Consider the following 17,528-nt stretch of genomic DNA (forward strand, 5'->3'; position numbering starts at 1 on the left):
AAATGAGAAAATTAGTCTGGCTGGTGGGCGCTGCTAGTGTATCAAACTTGGCAGCCGTGTCAAACTTTCTCAGACAACTATGTTAGAGACTCCTTGGCTCTCATTGGGTTGTTTTTGGTGCACCGTGGTCAGGGTTCCCACGGATCGGTAAAAAGTCTTTAAATACATTAAATTCATTGATCTAGAAATAAGGTCTAAATTGGTTAATTAATTTGTTGATTAAAATGTCTTAAATCGATCTTTCAAAAACATGGCTAGGACATTGGAAGTAGGATATTAAGAATCACTTTGATGTTCCATCGTCTCAAAATAATTGCTAACATCAACTTTAAAAAATAATAATAATTTAGTGGATTAAACATCATGCAGATCAAGATAGTTCATCATTTTCCATGTGTTCCACTCTAAAAAGTTTTTAAAAATTTCAGCATTTAAAATAGATCATTTAACTTGACCCAAAAAGTCACGTTTTATGTTGACGAAAACATTTGGGGAAATTGTCCCTAACCCAAGTAACTGATGTTAGTGCATGTTTCATTTTTCTTAAGTTTGGGGTTTTGTAAAATTGGACGTTCCTTCAGCAGTAGGAACCCTGACCGTGGTAGATGTGGTGTCATTATAATTAGTAGGAAGAGGAGGAGGAACATGTTTTTTTCACAGGTTATCTGTCTCATGTGCTTTTTCCAGAACACGGTGACAGTTTCAGCAAATATGACACAAAATAATTTTCATAAAAGTTACCAACTGTAACTTTTAAGAGTGTAGGAGGGTTAAGGTGTAAGTAACTCTTAAGAATAACAGAGATATGGTTACTGTTTACACACAGACCTTATGCTTGTTTCAAAATTAACTTATTTAACCACAGGAACAAATGTTCTTCCAAGAACATTTTTCTCATCTTGTCACAGTATCCGAAAAGCACTTTTAGCATGTAGCCTTCCAGAATGTATCATTTCGACTTTGAAGGAGCTTTTTTTTTCTTAACCGTCATTCCATAACGAAACAAGTCTGGCACTGTTGGTATGCTTTCTTACTGCCATTTTAGATAGAGTAATTCCAAAATATACAAACTGAAACATAATTAATTCAAGGAGAAAAATTCTATCCTTTTTTTTTTTTTTTTTATTAGTCCTTGCGGCTAAATGTGTCCTCTGGCTTGAACCTTACCTATTTTAGGAGCAGTGGGCAGCTACACTTAAGTGCACAGGGACCAAAACCAGTTCTGTGGCCAATGTGCAGGAGTGTTCATATTACCTAATATGCTAGTGTTTTTAGGGGGGTTGGAAACTGGAGGAGCTGGAAGAGGAGAGCTGAAGGAGAACATGTACACTTCACGTAGAAAGGTTCCTGTGTGTTGTGTGTGTATGTGTGTGTGTGTGTATGGACAGAGACGGCGAAATGGACACACACACACACACACACACACACACACATATATAAACAGATTCATCTCAGTAAGGTATTTGGATGCGGTCTTGTCCTAACCTAGAGTAAATTTAAAAGTTCTGAAAAGAATAGCCCGTGTAAACATGCAGAGTTGCCTGTAGATGCTACACACTGAGTTTTCTTGGTGGTTGAGTTTGACTGAATAAAGCAATCATGAATTTTGAAAGAAGTGGTCAGTAAATGATCGATTATTCAAGGCAAACGATCCACAGGTTACCATTAAGTATTTTGAAAAAGGGAACTCAGAATTGCAAAATAACTAACTGTAAGACAGAGTCATACATTACAGTAAGAGTACTTGCATAGTCGAGGCATTTCCCCTTTCTTTTGTTTTTATTGATTTTTGTATACGTATATATATATTTTTTTTACTAATGTTATGCTTTTTTTTTTTAAATGAGGCTCAAAACACAAAAATGTGCAAAACAAAGTGCATCTCACAATATGAAACAGTAGCCTGCATTCAAACATGTATTATTAAAATGCAAAATTGAGTTTTTTGAGATGTGTTATTTGTTTTACGTGTGCTTTTCTGTTTGGTTTTTACCTCCACCCTTTCAAATCTTGCTCAACATTTTTAGTGTTATACTACACTGTATTGTATGCAGAATAATTAAGATTGTAATCACTGCTGGAAATAAACACTAAACACACAACCACAGTGCTGTAACAGCAATTGGAAAAAAACAAAACTTCTTATGAGATCCAGTGACAGCACACAGAACCTGGAGTGACGTATCCAGCTCTGGAGAGTGCCCACATCAGTATGACCACATCCCTCCATTGCATAAAGAACAGGCATGTGTGCGTAGGGTCGGCAGTCATACACTGTACCTTCCAACACTGAATAGAGCTCTTCTATAGGCTCCAGAAGTGCGGCCCAGCAGCACTTTAAGTATTGTGTCGGCATACTTTTTTGAGTGTCCTTTTCAAATGAACAGAATCCTTTATTTTTTAGTTATAATGTTAAAACTGTGTTCCATATTTCCAAAAAAGTGACATTTAGAGTTACAAACTGAGTCCAAGAAAAAAAACACATTTGCAGTTTGTCATTGGCTTCAGGTTTCAGGTTTCATCAACTCTTGACGTTTTTCTTGTAATCATGTAATAATTATCTTTTTCCTCTGAAATATATCCTGATCTTATAGTCACGTTTGGTTGCACATGTAGTTGTTTGGCTCCGAAGGTGGGCAGTATATTTTGTGTCTCTTTCATGTAAGGAAACTTAAATCTTGAACATATTCAGGATGTGACCACCACGTATTCATCAGAAATCCAGCACAAGTCTTCCCCCTGAGGGATTCTCTTTACATCGTAACACTTCCCCTCCGGCAACCGAAACCAGGCCGTGCACAGACAAGCAGAGTTAATGTATGCCAGGCCTCAGTGTCGGTGCCTCAGGGAGAGACACACACCATCGAGATGAGTGGATCAGATAGACAGAAGATGAAAGGAAGAAAACAAATCAGAGGCCAAGGTGGGAGGAAGAGGGCCGGAGAGACTTACAGTGTGGTGTAATTTTCTTTGGACTGCACATGCACACACCAATAAATAAGCATCAGGGGGAGAAGGGATCTAAAAAGAACAGAAGTGAAAATGAATCTAGGAGGGAGAAAATAGAATCTAATTTGCAGTGTTAGTTAATAAGAGACGGCCTGAGAGAGAGGGAGGGGATGGAGGGTGAGAGGGAGAGCAGCCAAATGACAGAGGCGTGTTTGTGTTCTGATTAGGCTGAGCCAAATGGAGGCGGCTCACCAATGGAGATAACCAACAAAGACATCTCTTCACTGGGGACAAATCTACGAACATCTTTTCACGGTCAATAGACAGAGGCATTCTTTTGTTTTGATGGAAGAAAAAAAATCAGCCTCGCTGGTTCCATGAATGCAGCACAAAGTTTACCAATCATCCACTCATGAATGAAGCAGATGACCAGAATGCATAGTTTTGGAGTTTAGAGGCATAAAATTGTATATATGAGACATTTTTAATTTTCCTTATGCTTAAGCAAGTTGCTACTTGAAGCTTTTTTATCATTATGGACAAAGATTTTTAACGTCTATTCATTCTCACCCTGGCTGCCAAGATATGATGCACTCAAGCTGAATAAACAATGATGTGGGCTCTTTGGGCTAAGTCAGGCTTCCTGGCATGGGTGTGCCCGCACCCTGTTTAGTTTCTCATCTTTATGGTTGGCGACAGTGAATAGATCAGATCCATGGCAGAGCTGATGAGGTCCAGAGCGAGGATTCCTCTCTGGCAGGGAAATGAGGCTGGGATACAGCCAGGGTTGCCAGGCAAGGACAAACTTCAATACTGATAGACTCTTTGATGAGGTCACAGTCTATCACACAAAGACTAACTGTCTATGATATTATCTATCTATCTATCTATCTATCTGTCTGTCTATCTATCTATCTATCTATCTATCTATCTATCTATCTATCTATCTATCTATCTATCTATCTATCTATCTATCTATCTATCTATCTATCTATCTATCTATCTATCTATCTATCTACATCTGTCACCACTCTTCTTGTTATCTGTCTGTCTGACTCATACACGCAACCTCATAAACACTCACTGAACTCACGCACTGCCAGAGGCGTAAGAGGGAAAACACATCCATTCTTGGGAAATGAATTAAAAGGATAATCATCCCTTGAAAAAAAATATTCCCTCCTTGGTGTTGGTCGAACCAGAAAAGCATATGCTAGATTTCCAGACGTCTAATTACAACATTGAAAGAGAGAAACAACTGATCCATGGTGGAAGAGGTTAAGAGAGATGATATGTTAGAGGAAGAAATTACAGTGCACAGGATGGTGAGAAAAGCGCAATTTGTTTGTTTGAGTTCCTTATTTGTTTATCTGCATTTTGGACTCTGTCGTGCTCTTCACTTCGTATTCTCTGCACACAGGAGTTTTCAGAGTTTGTGCAGCAAATTTAGTGGCTTTGCTGTTCTAACGAAATATTACACCAATCTTACCTCATTGTCCACAATAAAAACAACACCATCATGTTACCCCAGCTCAGATTACATCATCTCTAAGCCCAGCACAATCAACCTCCATCCCCTTGTTTGACAATTATAATGCCTGTACACAGAATGAACCCTCTAATCACGGAGTTTCACAGTCATTGGAACTGGTAGTTTTGAGAGAGTGAACGGAGCGGAACAAAACGATACGGTAGTGGGCAAACTGCAGTCTGGAAATTCCTGCTGGCTTGTTTATGTTCTGGAAGAGCAGTGGGGAAAGGGGACAGCGCTAATGTTGTAATGATAGCGACAATAGCGGTTCTGTGTGTGTAAAACAATGTGTATGACTGGCCAGCTAGAGTCGAGATTCTTTTTGATTTATGCTCTGACCTCCGAACGATCCTGGATGCAAACAAGCAGCTCTACTCAGAACGAGAGATGACGACCCCCCTCCCTCTCCATGTGCGAATAAACAAGTGACCCACGTTGGGTCTGTGAGAGGTCACTGCACAGTGGAGTTACGGAGATGGACTGAGGAGAGGGCAGACAGGCAGTGGGCTTTAGAGAGTGAATGAGCAGGGAAGAGAAAGAGAGTGGACAGAGATGGAGAGATGGACGTTGCGTGTTTGTTTCTCCCTGTGGCCTCTGCTGCCCAAATGGACCCGGCTGCCACAGGCCAGCTACGGGGCAACTAGGGCTTCTTCTGTTTTGACTATATAAAGATTGATAGCTCCCTTCAGACCCCAGATCAGCTCTATGGATATTGATACGTCCCATGTGGCTACTTCTCATGCGGCCATGTTAAATGGTGGATGACCTCCACCTTCTTTAGCTTTTATCTGTCCTGTTGTGCCTTGAATATATTTCTGATCCATGGATTCTTTGACACTACTCAGAAAAGAGTACTCCAGGGACGATAGCCAACCCAGAAGCTAACATCACCCTGATTCCCTGGTCAAAACCCCTATGGGGTTTTTCCAGTCTTTTAACTTATCGCATAAAATAAGATCCATGTTGAACAAAAATGTATGATACTTACAGTGCTGTGCAAAAGTCTTAGGCCACCTTAAACTTTGTTATTTTAGCAAAGTTATAATGATCATACATATTTATTTCTCAGAAGTCTCTACTAAAATACAACAGAACCTACAGGAAATATGTTTATAGTATCAAAAACGCAAATATTTCAGAATAAAACCACTTTAACAGGCTGCAAGTATTTAGTATGGCATCCCTTCCCCCTTAGCATGTCTTGAACTCAGAGACAGAAATAAATTGGTATGTATCGTCAATGCAACTTTGCTAAAACAACAAATGGTGGCCTAAGACTATTGCACAGTACTGTGCATTTCGCTCAGTAATCTCGACAAATGAACACCATTTTCAGGATTTTTAAAGCCTGAATGTAATCACCAGAAAAAAAGTAAGAAGTTAATGTTAGGCTATAAAGGAACTACACTACGGATGAGGCTGTATAGCTGTGTTCGGCGTGGCTCTATGTAATGACATTCTGTAGTCTCACTTAGCCACATGTTAGCAACCATCTTTTTTAAGACACATAAAAGCTTCAAAGTTTGCAAGTGGGGCATTGACTGAGGTATTTTATGTAATAGAGCAAAACGTTAAAGTCTCTTAAGCTAGTGTTAACTATTGACCTTATTTAAGGCTTCTAACCAAAAACACAATCAAAAACCCATTGACTTTGAGACGAGGGAACCGGAGTTGTTAAAATGCTAAAATGCATTTCCAGGTTGTAGGATTCATTAGTGGAGTTCTCTACAAAGTAATAACAGAAACAGACAAGAGGAGCCTAATTGTGATCCATCCTGACCTGGGATCAGGCTGAAGCACCCTGTCTAGACGTAAGCTCCACTCCATGCCAGCATCCCACAACACCCTGACCTCTCTGTCTCTGTTTTTCCACACTTTTCTTTCCAATATTCACAACAGATTTCACAATTTTTTTACCTCTGCAGCTCTTTTTTTGTGTTTGACTCCTTAGTCGAGCTAAAAAATCTCTGAGTCAAGCTTAGGTGTGGTTTTCTGGCGATGATGACAGTGAGAGGAGGATGCAATAACAGTGCTGAACCAGCAGTGACCCAGCGGCAACAGAGAAGGTAGACACATTTAAAAGCATGTATCCGAAAAACATGCCAAAGATAACATTTGAGGTTCCTCCTTTTCCCCTTCTCTCTACTCAAGTTCACTGCCTAGAAATGCAAGTGTCTTGTTTGTCAGCACACAACAAGGGTGCATGTAGGCAGAGCCTCTGCATGTTTAGTGGAGCAGTAATTGTGACAGGGTTACAATTAAGGGAAGACCTAACCACGTCATGCTGCCCTCATTATAACGCAATTATGTTCTTGATTGTAAAACAAAGGTACACAACAATGGTTTGATAAGACCCCTTGTTTAATGAGACTTTGCTGTAACTCCTGTGTTCATTCAATTAGTAAACAGGTCCTCCATTGAGGCCTGGGCACCCCAATTCTCATCTCCCCAAATGCGACACAACCCCACCCCCCGCCGCCCCCAAAACTCCCCCACCCACCCCTGCCCTTCGCCTTCAGCGTCCCACATTGGGTCTTGGCATCCCCCTGAACATTCAAGACACACAGACTCCTCCCCCAACCTCCTACCCCCCTTCCACCCCTCGCACACACACCCATTTGATTGTGATTGACAGCGTCTTTGTTCCATTGTGCGGAGCTGTCGCCTCTGATGAAGACACATACACAGAGCCGAGGCGCTGCACTCATTGTACACTGGGCAGGTCTGCTACCAGTTGCACTGTCCTGTGTTGGTGAGCCGGTGAGTGTAACCAGTCTGAGCTCGGCAGGGCATAGCAGGATGGGATGAGAAAGGGTGTGTGCAGACGGGACAAACTCTGGATAAACTATCCAGGCCACAGCGCAGGCCTCTCCCAGTGTGGACCAGGGGGTCCTGGCCCTATGGGCTGAGGGGGCCAGCTGGAGATGGAGGCTCAGGGACTGCGCAATGTGTCTGAGGAGGCCGTCATTAGGGTTCACCCCTCCTCAGGGATGGGAACCAGGTCACATTCTCTCACACGGCACAAAGCAGGGTGTGTGTGTGAGGGGTGGGGGTTCAAGGGAGGGGTTTTGATGGGGAACAGGCCATGACCTCTTTATATCCATCAACAGATCACTAACTTGGCCCATAGACATGCCCATACAACACTTTCACACACTAACACACACACATGCATGAAAACACACACGCATGCAAACACATGCTAATGTGTGCGTATGTGCACAGACAAAAAATGCATATGCAAAAACAAGTACGTGCTCTGCAAGAGGCATTATGTGTCTTTACCTGAATACAACAGCTCTGTTGGCTTAGACATGTTTGTTACATGAAAACTTTCTATAATGTTAACCACTAAAGAACAACTATCTTTCCAAATTAACCATTCAAAATTCAAAAAAGCACTACCACAGGACTGAATTTAATTTAAAGCATCAGTGTGCACTGACTATTTTAAAGCAGATGTGCGCTTGGTGTCAAACTGTGGAATTCTCTACAGAATGATTTATAGATAATAATTATATGAGCAATTTTCAGTTAAACACACAAAGTTTCCAGGTTTTCTGTCAAATTAGTTGATGGTGAATTATTATATATAGCTCTTGATTCTTCTTTTGCTCAGGTTACTTTAAGTATTGGTTATTACAGTAAGTAACTGTGATTGACAGACCATCTATTTCATTATTTATGTTTTGAATCAGGAGCAGGCAAAAAAAGTTTTTCTTCCTCTTCCTGTGCATTTTTGGTCATGGAATATGTAATCACAGTAACTGCAAATCAGATTGTTGTGCATTACTCTAAGCAGAACAAATAAAAATGAGATCAAACTATTGTATTATTGAAACATATAGTTACAAATCCAATGTATAAAATAAATGTGCTCATAAAAAACACAATAGGCAGTGTACACAAGATCTTAACTATTCAATTATATTGCACTTCTCAGACCACCAAGGACTAATTCCTTCACACTCAGCTCCTGAAATCCACAAGTTGGCTGCAAGGGAAAAATACAGTAAAATACTGCCCCCTCTTGGTGCCTAAAGGGTCTTGCAGACAGAGAAACCCCAAGCAGAACTCCGACATTAGTATCAAGAAAACATATAAGTCACATTAGTGGTCACATTTGATTATTATCCTTAAAAAATGAATAATACCTTTTTAAGGGTAAATCAGAATTCTGTTTATTTTAAATCAAGACATTAGATTAAAATATCTGACCAACCCCTTCACAAACTTAAAAAACATTCAATTTATGAAAAGATTAAAAATATGATTTAACAGCAGTTATGACCATGAGAACACTATGCTCAGGCAAACATGAAATTAAGGGCATAACACCAAAAAAGCAGATATATTCTTTCTGTCTCTGTCACACATTATAACTCTGGTGAGCCTGAGTGTATAATTATATAGGCTACAAGTTATAGCATCATTATTTCTCTAAAATTGTATTGTCTCTCTCTGTAACTGAGTTCATGTTTTTGTGCTTTGTTGTCCGTCCATGGGGCTCGTATCTCGTGTCCTGTCTGTGAGTTAAAACGATATAGACATCTAACCACTATAAAACCATTCTATATCTGACCAAGGCATGGCCGTAGCTTTATAGTATGTATGTACAACAATCTAACGTGTGTGATGCTTCTGTGTCTCTGTCTGTGTGAGTGCATGAGGTCATCCTGCATTCAACATCTCTGTGACAAATATGTGCAATTGTGCATGTTGTCTGGCAAAGCTTATCATGGTAGTGTCTTTGAACTAAAAGGCACCTCCTCTGTTCAGAGTTACTGGCTCTAGTCTACCTGCTTAGCCCCAAACCTCAGGAAAAAGGCAGTAGGAACTGGGTGGGGGGTCAACAAACTGGAAGTGTATGGGGCAGGATTGGATGCCCTCAGTTAGGTGAGATGGTGCGTCTACGCAGGCAGCTGCATGTCAGGCACTTGAGGATGCTCATGGTGATGTGCATGAGAGGGCCGAAATTGAAGAGAAGGTTGTAGAAGGTGTTGACAGACAGGCCACCAGTCTCATCTGCGTACTTTAAGGCCACAATGGGTGTGTAGAGGCTGTTGGTCAGATTCCTGAAGCGAGGGCTGCTTGACTCAATAACCTTTTTAGTGCACTGGAGAGAAGTGAAAAAAAGTTTGGATTGATTTCATGGAGGCTGGTTGAATGTTTGAACCAATTAGTGATCACAGACATGCAAAACTGATCATGTTTCCTTACTTTGGCTATGTCCTCTGGCGTCTGTCCCATGGCTTCAAATATATCTATGGATGACGGCAGGTAAACGTCTTTAAAATAACGAACTGTGTCGGCATCTACTCCCGGATACTCCATCTTGGCCACGTCCTCCATCATCTTTGTCTCAAACTCAGTGTGCACCGGGCCAGGCTCGATCATGGACAACCTGTGAGGGGAGTGATATGCAGAAAGGCCGGTTAGGGAGCATGTATGGCACAAACTAAAGACAGATGTGAAGGAGGAGGAGAGGAAAGAAAAAAAAACAGAGGAAAGAGGGTAATCTACCGGATATTGAACTTCATCAGCTGCACAGCCATACTCTCACAGAAACCCTCCATGGCAAACTTAGAGGCTGTGTAAACATCGTTGAACACCACTCCTAAACCAACAAAACATAGAGATAAAGGACGGCGTCAACTCATTGTATTATCAGATCTCACAGTACTCAGTTAACAGCAGACATGAGTCTAACATCATTTACACATAAAGATACTCAAATCAACCAAGTAACAGATAGGTGTCACATAGGACAGACAGAATATGCCAGTCAGTTTTGCCTACTTGCATCTAAGAATTAACCCCATATGTTTTAATGGAGCAGTGTGTAGGATTTAGTGGCATCTAGTGGAGAGAGTTGCACATTGCACCAGCTGAAACTACCATGTGCCACATGTGAACTGTCAGTTTGAATTCCTTCACTTTTCATTGTTCAAGAGGTTTTTACGGTGAGCCGCATTATCCGCATTAGTCTTGGACCTTGTGACCTAGTGTTTCTACTATGCTGTTTGGTAAGTCAAAGACAGGCCGCTTGTCCAGTGCCTGCTTATGTGTGTTCACCTTTTTTCTCTGATAACTTAAGATTCAGACATTACCAGGAGCGTAATAAAACACAGATGTCTCTTCCTCTCCAAAACAATGTGACCTGCTAATTTAAACCTTTAAAAACGCTAAACGAGGCAGTTTCGCCTCTTAAGTCAGCATTTCTCAACACCCATTCAGCTTGGTGCATAACGGCCGTTAACTAGGATGGCCAATGTGAAATGTGAATAGTCTCATCAAGAGCCAGTGTTGGGTTTGTCCACTCTGGGCTACTGTAGAAACATGGCGGTGGAACATGCCGATCTCCATGGATGAGAACCAGCTCCCCATGTAGATATGAACAGCTCATTATAAAACACAACAACAACATACTTATTATGTTATATTCCATGTCTGGCAATATATATCTCCCTAAATCCTACACACTGGACCTTTAAACAGAATAAAGATAAGTTATTTGCTACTAATATTGAAAAAAGATTTAATCAAAATAAATAATAATAATAATAATAATAATGATAAGAACCTAAAGTGTTTTCTTTCAGCATTATAAAAAAATGTTTCTGTTATGAGATAAAATTCTATTTAATGTAATTTCATTTTTCAAGTTTGTTAAGTTCAAGTTTGGCATGGTGGTATAACCTGATTTCAGATTGAGGAGGTCCTAAAGCACAGAACACACTGTATGATTTACAGCTCAATATGAGTGACTATCAAGGCCATAAGACTCTCCATTAGTCTGTCCAAAAATATATTATCTTGTAGCTTACAGACATTGAGACTTCAATCCTCCTCTTTTTCAAATGAGCCTCAGGCTAGAAAAATATATATCAATAGTACTTTTATTACTGCAAGTGTTGTGCTATAGTTTATTAAATTACTTCTACTTCTGTGTGCTTCTGTCTACATCGGTTAAGTCTTAAAAACATGTACTTTTTTACAGTCGGTATTTTTCAAATCCACTCAAATCATACCCTGAAGACCCATGACGCTGCTCATGACCACGATGTGTCCAGAACGCCTTTTTTTCATGTCTGGCATCACTTCCTTGATCATGCGAACGACGCCAAAGAAGTTGGTCTCAAATACTCTCTTCATCTCCTCGATACTGATGCTTTCCACAGGTCCCAGCAGGCCCACACCTGCGTTGTTAACTGACAGGAAACACAGAAATCACAACCTATTTCTATCTCCAGCATTGCAAATATCCAAATAGTTACAATATTGCTAACTTAATGAAACATATCCGTCTTAGTGGATCCTTCTTTCATAGATGGCAGGTGATGTTACTTAATTTTGCCACCAGATGTCAGTGTGTGACAATAACAGAGAGGTGTGATGTAACAGCAGCCCATGTTGAAGGGCCTCTGGGTCTTGAGTAATTAGGTGAAGGGGGATGTAATGTTGGATTTAGAGTGAGATGGAGGCAGGTTTATAAATAGGACCTTTATCCAGAGGAAAGGTCTGGACACAAATAACTCCTTTTCACAGGTTATTAATTTAGCAACACACAATTTACCAAACTTCCATAAAACCACTTTTTTATCACATTTTTATAGAGTGACTGATTAATGCAAAGGTCCTAATTAATTCGTAATGACTTTTCTGGGTTTTAGAACAGTTTTTCTGCTTTGTTTTAGCTTTAAAGACTGAGCAGGATAAAAAGTCATGGCTACATAGAGCTGCAGACTCAGTTCCAGCTATATTTTGCACACTCGGGATACCAGTGTGGTGGTCTATCTGCCCACTGGAATTTCAAGATTCTTCCAATCTCCTCCCCCCACCTACTCTTTATGTCAACTGCAAAACCATGACGGACAGCGCTACAAGACTGACCAACAAAAACATTTCAGTTACTTCAACAACTTAAAGTCTTAAAGTTGTAATTTTATTACAAAGTTGACGCTGTACTGTGATAGTTTGCTTTTCCACCTGACACGTCCGCTGGATGTTTACTGTTACTTTCTCTCTCATAAAAGTATGACATTACTGTTTACCTAAAATACACTACTGCCGACTACTGTCGCCGGAAGCTTCAAGGTTAATATTATATGCAGAAGACCACAAGCCCCCAGGCATAGACATGACACGAAGAGGCGCCCACCTCCTCTCCTACATGACAGCCAGACAAACAGACTTTTTAGTTGTTTAGCTTCTTTTTGTTGTAGTTTTGTGTCTCTTTGTAGTTGTTCCGCATCTTTCTGGTTTGTGTCTCTTAGTACAAATAGAAAAAAGTGACAAAACAACCAGACACAATACAAAGAGTCTGTGTGTCTTTTGTGTGATGCTGTCTTTTTGTGCTCATTTTGTGTTTCTTTGTGTCTTTGTGGTTGTTTATCCTCTTTCCATTGTCGCTGTGAGCCTCTTTTTGTATTTTTCAGCTGTTTTGTATCTCTTTGCAGTTGTTTTGCGCCTCTTATTGGCTATTAAGCATGTCTTATTAGTAATTTTTTGTCTTTTTTGTGTCACTTTGCTATAATTTTGTCTCTTTGTGATCAGGACTAATCTCTCTGTGGTTTTGTGAGTTTTTAAAGCCATTCTGTGTCTCTTTCTGTTGTGTCTGTGGTTGTTTTGCAACTTTTTGAGCCGTACTGTGTCTGTCTGTGGTTTTGTTCTGTTTGTAGTTGCTCTGCATCTCTTTGTAGGAATTTTTTGTCACTTTATGGTCATTTTGTGTGACTTTGTGGTTCCTTTTTCCGCTTCGTCATGAGTCTGATTTTTTTTTTCCAGCTGTTTTGCAACTCTTTGTACTTGTCTTGTCTGTGTGTCTTTGTGGTCAGTACTAAACTCTCTGTGATTTGGTGTGGCTTTGACGTCCTTCAGTTTCTCTCTGTTAAGTCTGTGGTTGTTGTCCCCTTCTGTAGTCACAGTGTCTCTTAATAGTCATTTTGTGATTGTGGTTGCTTTGCATCTCTCTGTAGTCATTTTGTTTCTCTGTGGTCTTTCATCACCTTTTTGTAGTCATCACGAGTCTCTTAGTATCTTTTCGCAGGTGTTTTGCAGCTCTTTGTAGTTGTCTTGTTTCTCTTTCTGGTTGTTTTGCATCTGTTTGTAGTTGCTTTGCATCTCTGTAGTAATTTTGTCTCTTTCTGGTCATTTTGCGTGTTTTTTGTGGTTGTTTATCTCCTTTTCATAGTTGTTTTGAGTCTTTTGCAGCTGTTTTGCATTTTTTTGTGTCTCATTGTGTTTGTTTTGCTTATCCCTATAATTGTTTCATAGTCATTTTGTTTCTCTTAGTGGTCATTTTGAGTATCTTCCTGGTCAGTGCATGTTTCTTTGAGTGGCATTTTGCGGGTGAATACCTCAGAGAGCCCCTGACACTTTTGGCCCCGGGGCCTGTGCCCGGTTAACCCGTTCAGTAATCCATCCATGATAAGGTTATATAGTACATTACTTCATTTAAAAAATACAGTAAAAATATTGATTAACTGTTGTAAAATATATGATAAAAGAAAGCAAATGTATTCAAAGTTGGGGAAGGAGTCAAATGGCAGATGCAGGCCTAGTTTCAGGTGTGTCCCACTCACTCAGGATATCAATATGGCGGTCCTTGACATTGTTGATGCACTGCTTGACTGACTCGTCACTGCACACGTCTAGTGGAAGCAACATCAAGGTCTTGCCGTATGCATCTCCAGCTGCCTCTACGAGCTTGTCCTTCTTCTTCAGGTCCCGCATGGTGGCAATGACTGAATGGGAGAGACGGAGAGGCATAAAATATTATTTTACATGTATGATGTGGCTTCAAATTTTACAAAAAGAGCTTTTGCAATACCAGATGAAGGTTCTTTAGAGTTTCACAGTGACGCCGCTTTGAACCACAAATAAATGGTTTAGTATCATCAGTTTCAAGGTGACTTTTTACTGGGGCCATTTTTGTATGTAGTCATTTAGAAAATTATGAATCATTTTCTGTAATTACAAAAACAACACACTTTTGACCCATTGTCACACTAATGAAGTGACACACAGGAAACCTCTGATCTGTGAGGCACCACTAAATGACTTCCTGACACACACACTCATAGTTGTGACAGAGTGAGACGTGTGGGTCAGAGTTCCCAGCAATGACCACGCCTGTCAGTATACAGGACACGGAATTGATTTCCTCTGAACTTTACACGCTGGGCCGCATTAACCCACATATAGCACAGGAATCTATCCTGACCGGTGACAGCAGCTATCAGCTCGCTATTGACTTTGCTTCTTCCATATTGTGTGTCGTGCTAACACTTTTCTGACTGACGCTATCTAGCAGAGAGAGGGAGAGACAGTGCTGTTGCACAATGCAATCAGTGGGAGTAAACAACCTCTTCTTCACACATTCATCTGAATCTACCTGTTGGCCTCGGCAGATAAAGGCAAACCCTCACCTGATTCTTGTCTGAACAGAGACAAGGTTGGATAAGTAAGATTAAAAGAGGGCTTGCTGTGCTCTTGAGGCTTTGGATTGCCATAAAATGTTACGTATCGTAATGAAACTAGGCCCATGTTCTGAGAATGCTGCTTTGTAAGTGTCATGCAACTCGTCTTTAACACACAACGCATTAGTGACATCTCACAATTAAGTCTAATCTTATGATTTGAGAACTGTGTGTCCATGAAGGAACAAAGATATTTACATCTAGGCAGAGAAGTGAACAAGAGCTCCATTGTTCTTCTGGCTCCTGCAGGAATTACTCTTGGGCTGCTTAAACATTCTTGAATGAGCCACATTGCAATACACACACACTCACACACAAAGAGGTATTTTTGGGAGGGGGGGTTCTCTGAGTTTGGTGCAGCTAATTATTACTTTATGCACAGTGCAATATTTAATCTGTTGGATTTCCTTAAGACCCTGGGAAAAGGGCAGATCAGCTTCTTTGCTCAGAGGTGGCCTTATTGAAATCAGGTCACATTGTGAAAATAATAGTGTTATGGGAGCAGTTAATCACTTTTGTTTTGCTCATCTGTGTCACAGTAATAAATCCCATCAGATCCTGGTGGCCCCCTGATGGCTACAGTTGCAAAAGAGGAGCAGTGATACCATAATTTGACTAAAATGAGAATAATTAGAAAATGCATAGGATGACTGCTGCAATCATAGGTTAACTCACTGATTATAGGCCTACAGACAATTGTTATTCTGCATAAAGTCACATCTAACAAGAAGGGGGCAACTCTCACCAACGGGGGGCTGGGGGTGGGAAGGTGGGCTGAATGTAATTCTGTCTGAGGCTTCATGACATGGAAAAGGTTTTGCATCTCCAGCTCCTGGAGTGACATTAATGATGGCTGGGAAGCAGGAGAGGAGACGCACAGAGCAACAATGTCAAAGTGGGACACCCTAACTCCACTGTGCACCAATGAAGACTTCAAACAAGGCCCTTGCTTTAGAGTGAACCCTCGCTTGTACAGGTCTCAAACTTTGTCCCCCTTTCAACACTCGCTCCAGTGAGGGAACTATAGGCACATTAGACACGGCACTAAACCGGAGCAGGCGGTCTACAATTCACTGCGATAAAAGGGGGCTTTGTGCTGGAGAAGTCACTTGAAAGAGAACTGACAAGACTCCTTTTATGATTCCGCCTGGAAAGCGGCATCCTTGCAGAGCCCTACCCTGGAAACTGCGCTTTCAGATGATAATTGTTGAATCAAAGGGGCGACTGAATCCCAGTCCTTACAAAAGGATATGGATCCCATATCACTAGCTATTTCAGTGGACACCACACCAAATCTTTGCGTTAAGACGGAGAGTTGCGCATGAAACTCAACCGAACTTTGTGCGTAAAGGAGGATTGGTGCAACAGCAGAGCATTGAAGGGGAAAGTAAACACGGAATAGGTTTTCAAGCGAACCACACTAGGCTATTACAGGCTTGCTACTAATAGGTCCGATCAAAGAAACAATGTAGAAGAAAGCGCATTTACCATGGTAACGCTTCTTTTCATCTTTGGCCAGCGTGACGGCGATTCGTAACCCGATGCCGGAGGAGCAGCCGGTGATCAGCACAACTTTCTGCCCGCTGTTCGCCATGATTTGTCCGGGTAGGCGCTGTGTTTTGCAGCGGTCCTCTGCTCTGGATGGTCGCTGCCGAGGGAGCTACCGATCACCGGACTTTAAAAAACTAAAGCGGATCATGCAGCCACCGCAGCCATGTGAGCCTCTAATTCAGTCACATGTTCAATAAAATCAGTAACCAAAAAAAGGACGTGGCATTGCAAACACCACTCGCAGACAAGACTTTAAACTTGATAGGTGCCGCCTGCCTTGAAAATGAAGTTAATTCCTCTAAAATGTGTGTGGCCGTGCATGCGCGCACGTGCGTGTTGCAGAGTGGGCAGTGCTTAGTTGATTTCTGAGCTGGTGACCCCAACAACAAACAACTGTGATGTTCAGACAGCGGTCACATGATGTTTTGTTCCGACCTGCTACTATCTGTGATTCGCTATACAACCGTTTTTTATTCTTAAAATTACTTCATTATACGTTTTACCATGCTTTATGTTATGGTGGCCTGCCCATTTAAAAAAAATAGAAAATGTTACTATTATAAAATCTTATAAAATCTTTATAAAAGTTAAAATAAATTATGTAAGAATGGTTGATTACATTTTAAGACAATGTTTTACATGACATATATGGGCTGAAAATATGATTTTATTACAAATACAATCTATTATTATTATTACCACTATTATTATCATCATCATGATGTTCTTAGCTTTTCCTGTATCCAAATTAAGCGACTTTTGTATGGCTCTAGTTGACATAAAACCACTCCCTCCTTGCTTACCTTACTTTTGAAAGGTAATGTTTATGGTTACTCAATGCGCTGCATTGTACTGCCATCTGGTGGTAAGGCACAATGCAGCACATTTAAGAGGCACTCCAGCCTCTGAACGCAATAATGCCTCATCAAAAAGTAATGCTAATTGCATCACTGTTATTCAGGTGTTGACTAAATATAACGAATGATCTGAGTCTGGTTTTCAGCTGTGTCTCAAAT

General features: G+C 40.8%; 2 protein-coding genes across 2 annotated transcripts in view; one reads left to right on the plus strand and one right to left on the minus strand.

Annotated features, from left to right (window-relative positions):
• col5a3a (collagen, type V, alpha 3a) overlaps positions 1-17,528 on the plus strand; it is a 118,742-nt gene that overhangs the window by 24,770 nt on the left and 76,444 nt on the right. The gene's annotated exons all lie outside the window — the stretch shown is intronic.
• Positions 8,636-16,868, minus strand: rdh8a (retinol dehydrogenase 8a). Its single transcript, XM_042505085.2, has 6 exons — positions 16,450-16,868; positions 14,065-14,226; positions 11,512-11,691; positions 10,004-10,097; positions 9,701-9,884; positions 8,636-9,596 (listed from the first exon to the last, which is right to left on the minus strand). The coding sequence occupies exons 1-6, from the start codon at positions 16,553-16,555 to the stop codon at positions 9,369-9,371; spliced, it is 954 nt and encodes a 317-aa protein (XP_042361019.1). The 5' UTR covers positions 16,556-16,868; the 3' UTR covers positions 8,636-9,368.

The sequence above is a fragment of the Plectropomus leopardus genome, chromosome 18 (assembly GCF_026936395.1).
Source record: "Plectropomus leopardus strain MGB_pleo_1.0 chromosome 18, ASM2693639v1, whole genome shotgun sequence".
NCBI classification, from domain to species: Eukaryota; Metazoa; Chordata; class Actinopteri; order Perciformes; family Serranidae; genus Plectropomus; species Plectropomus leopardus.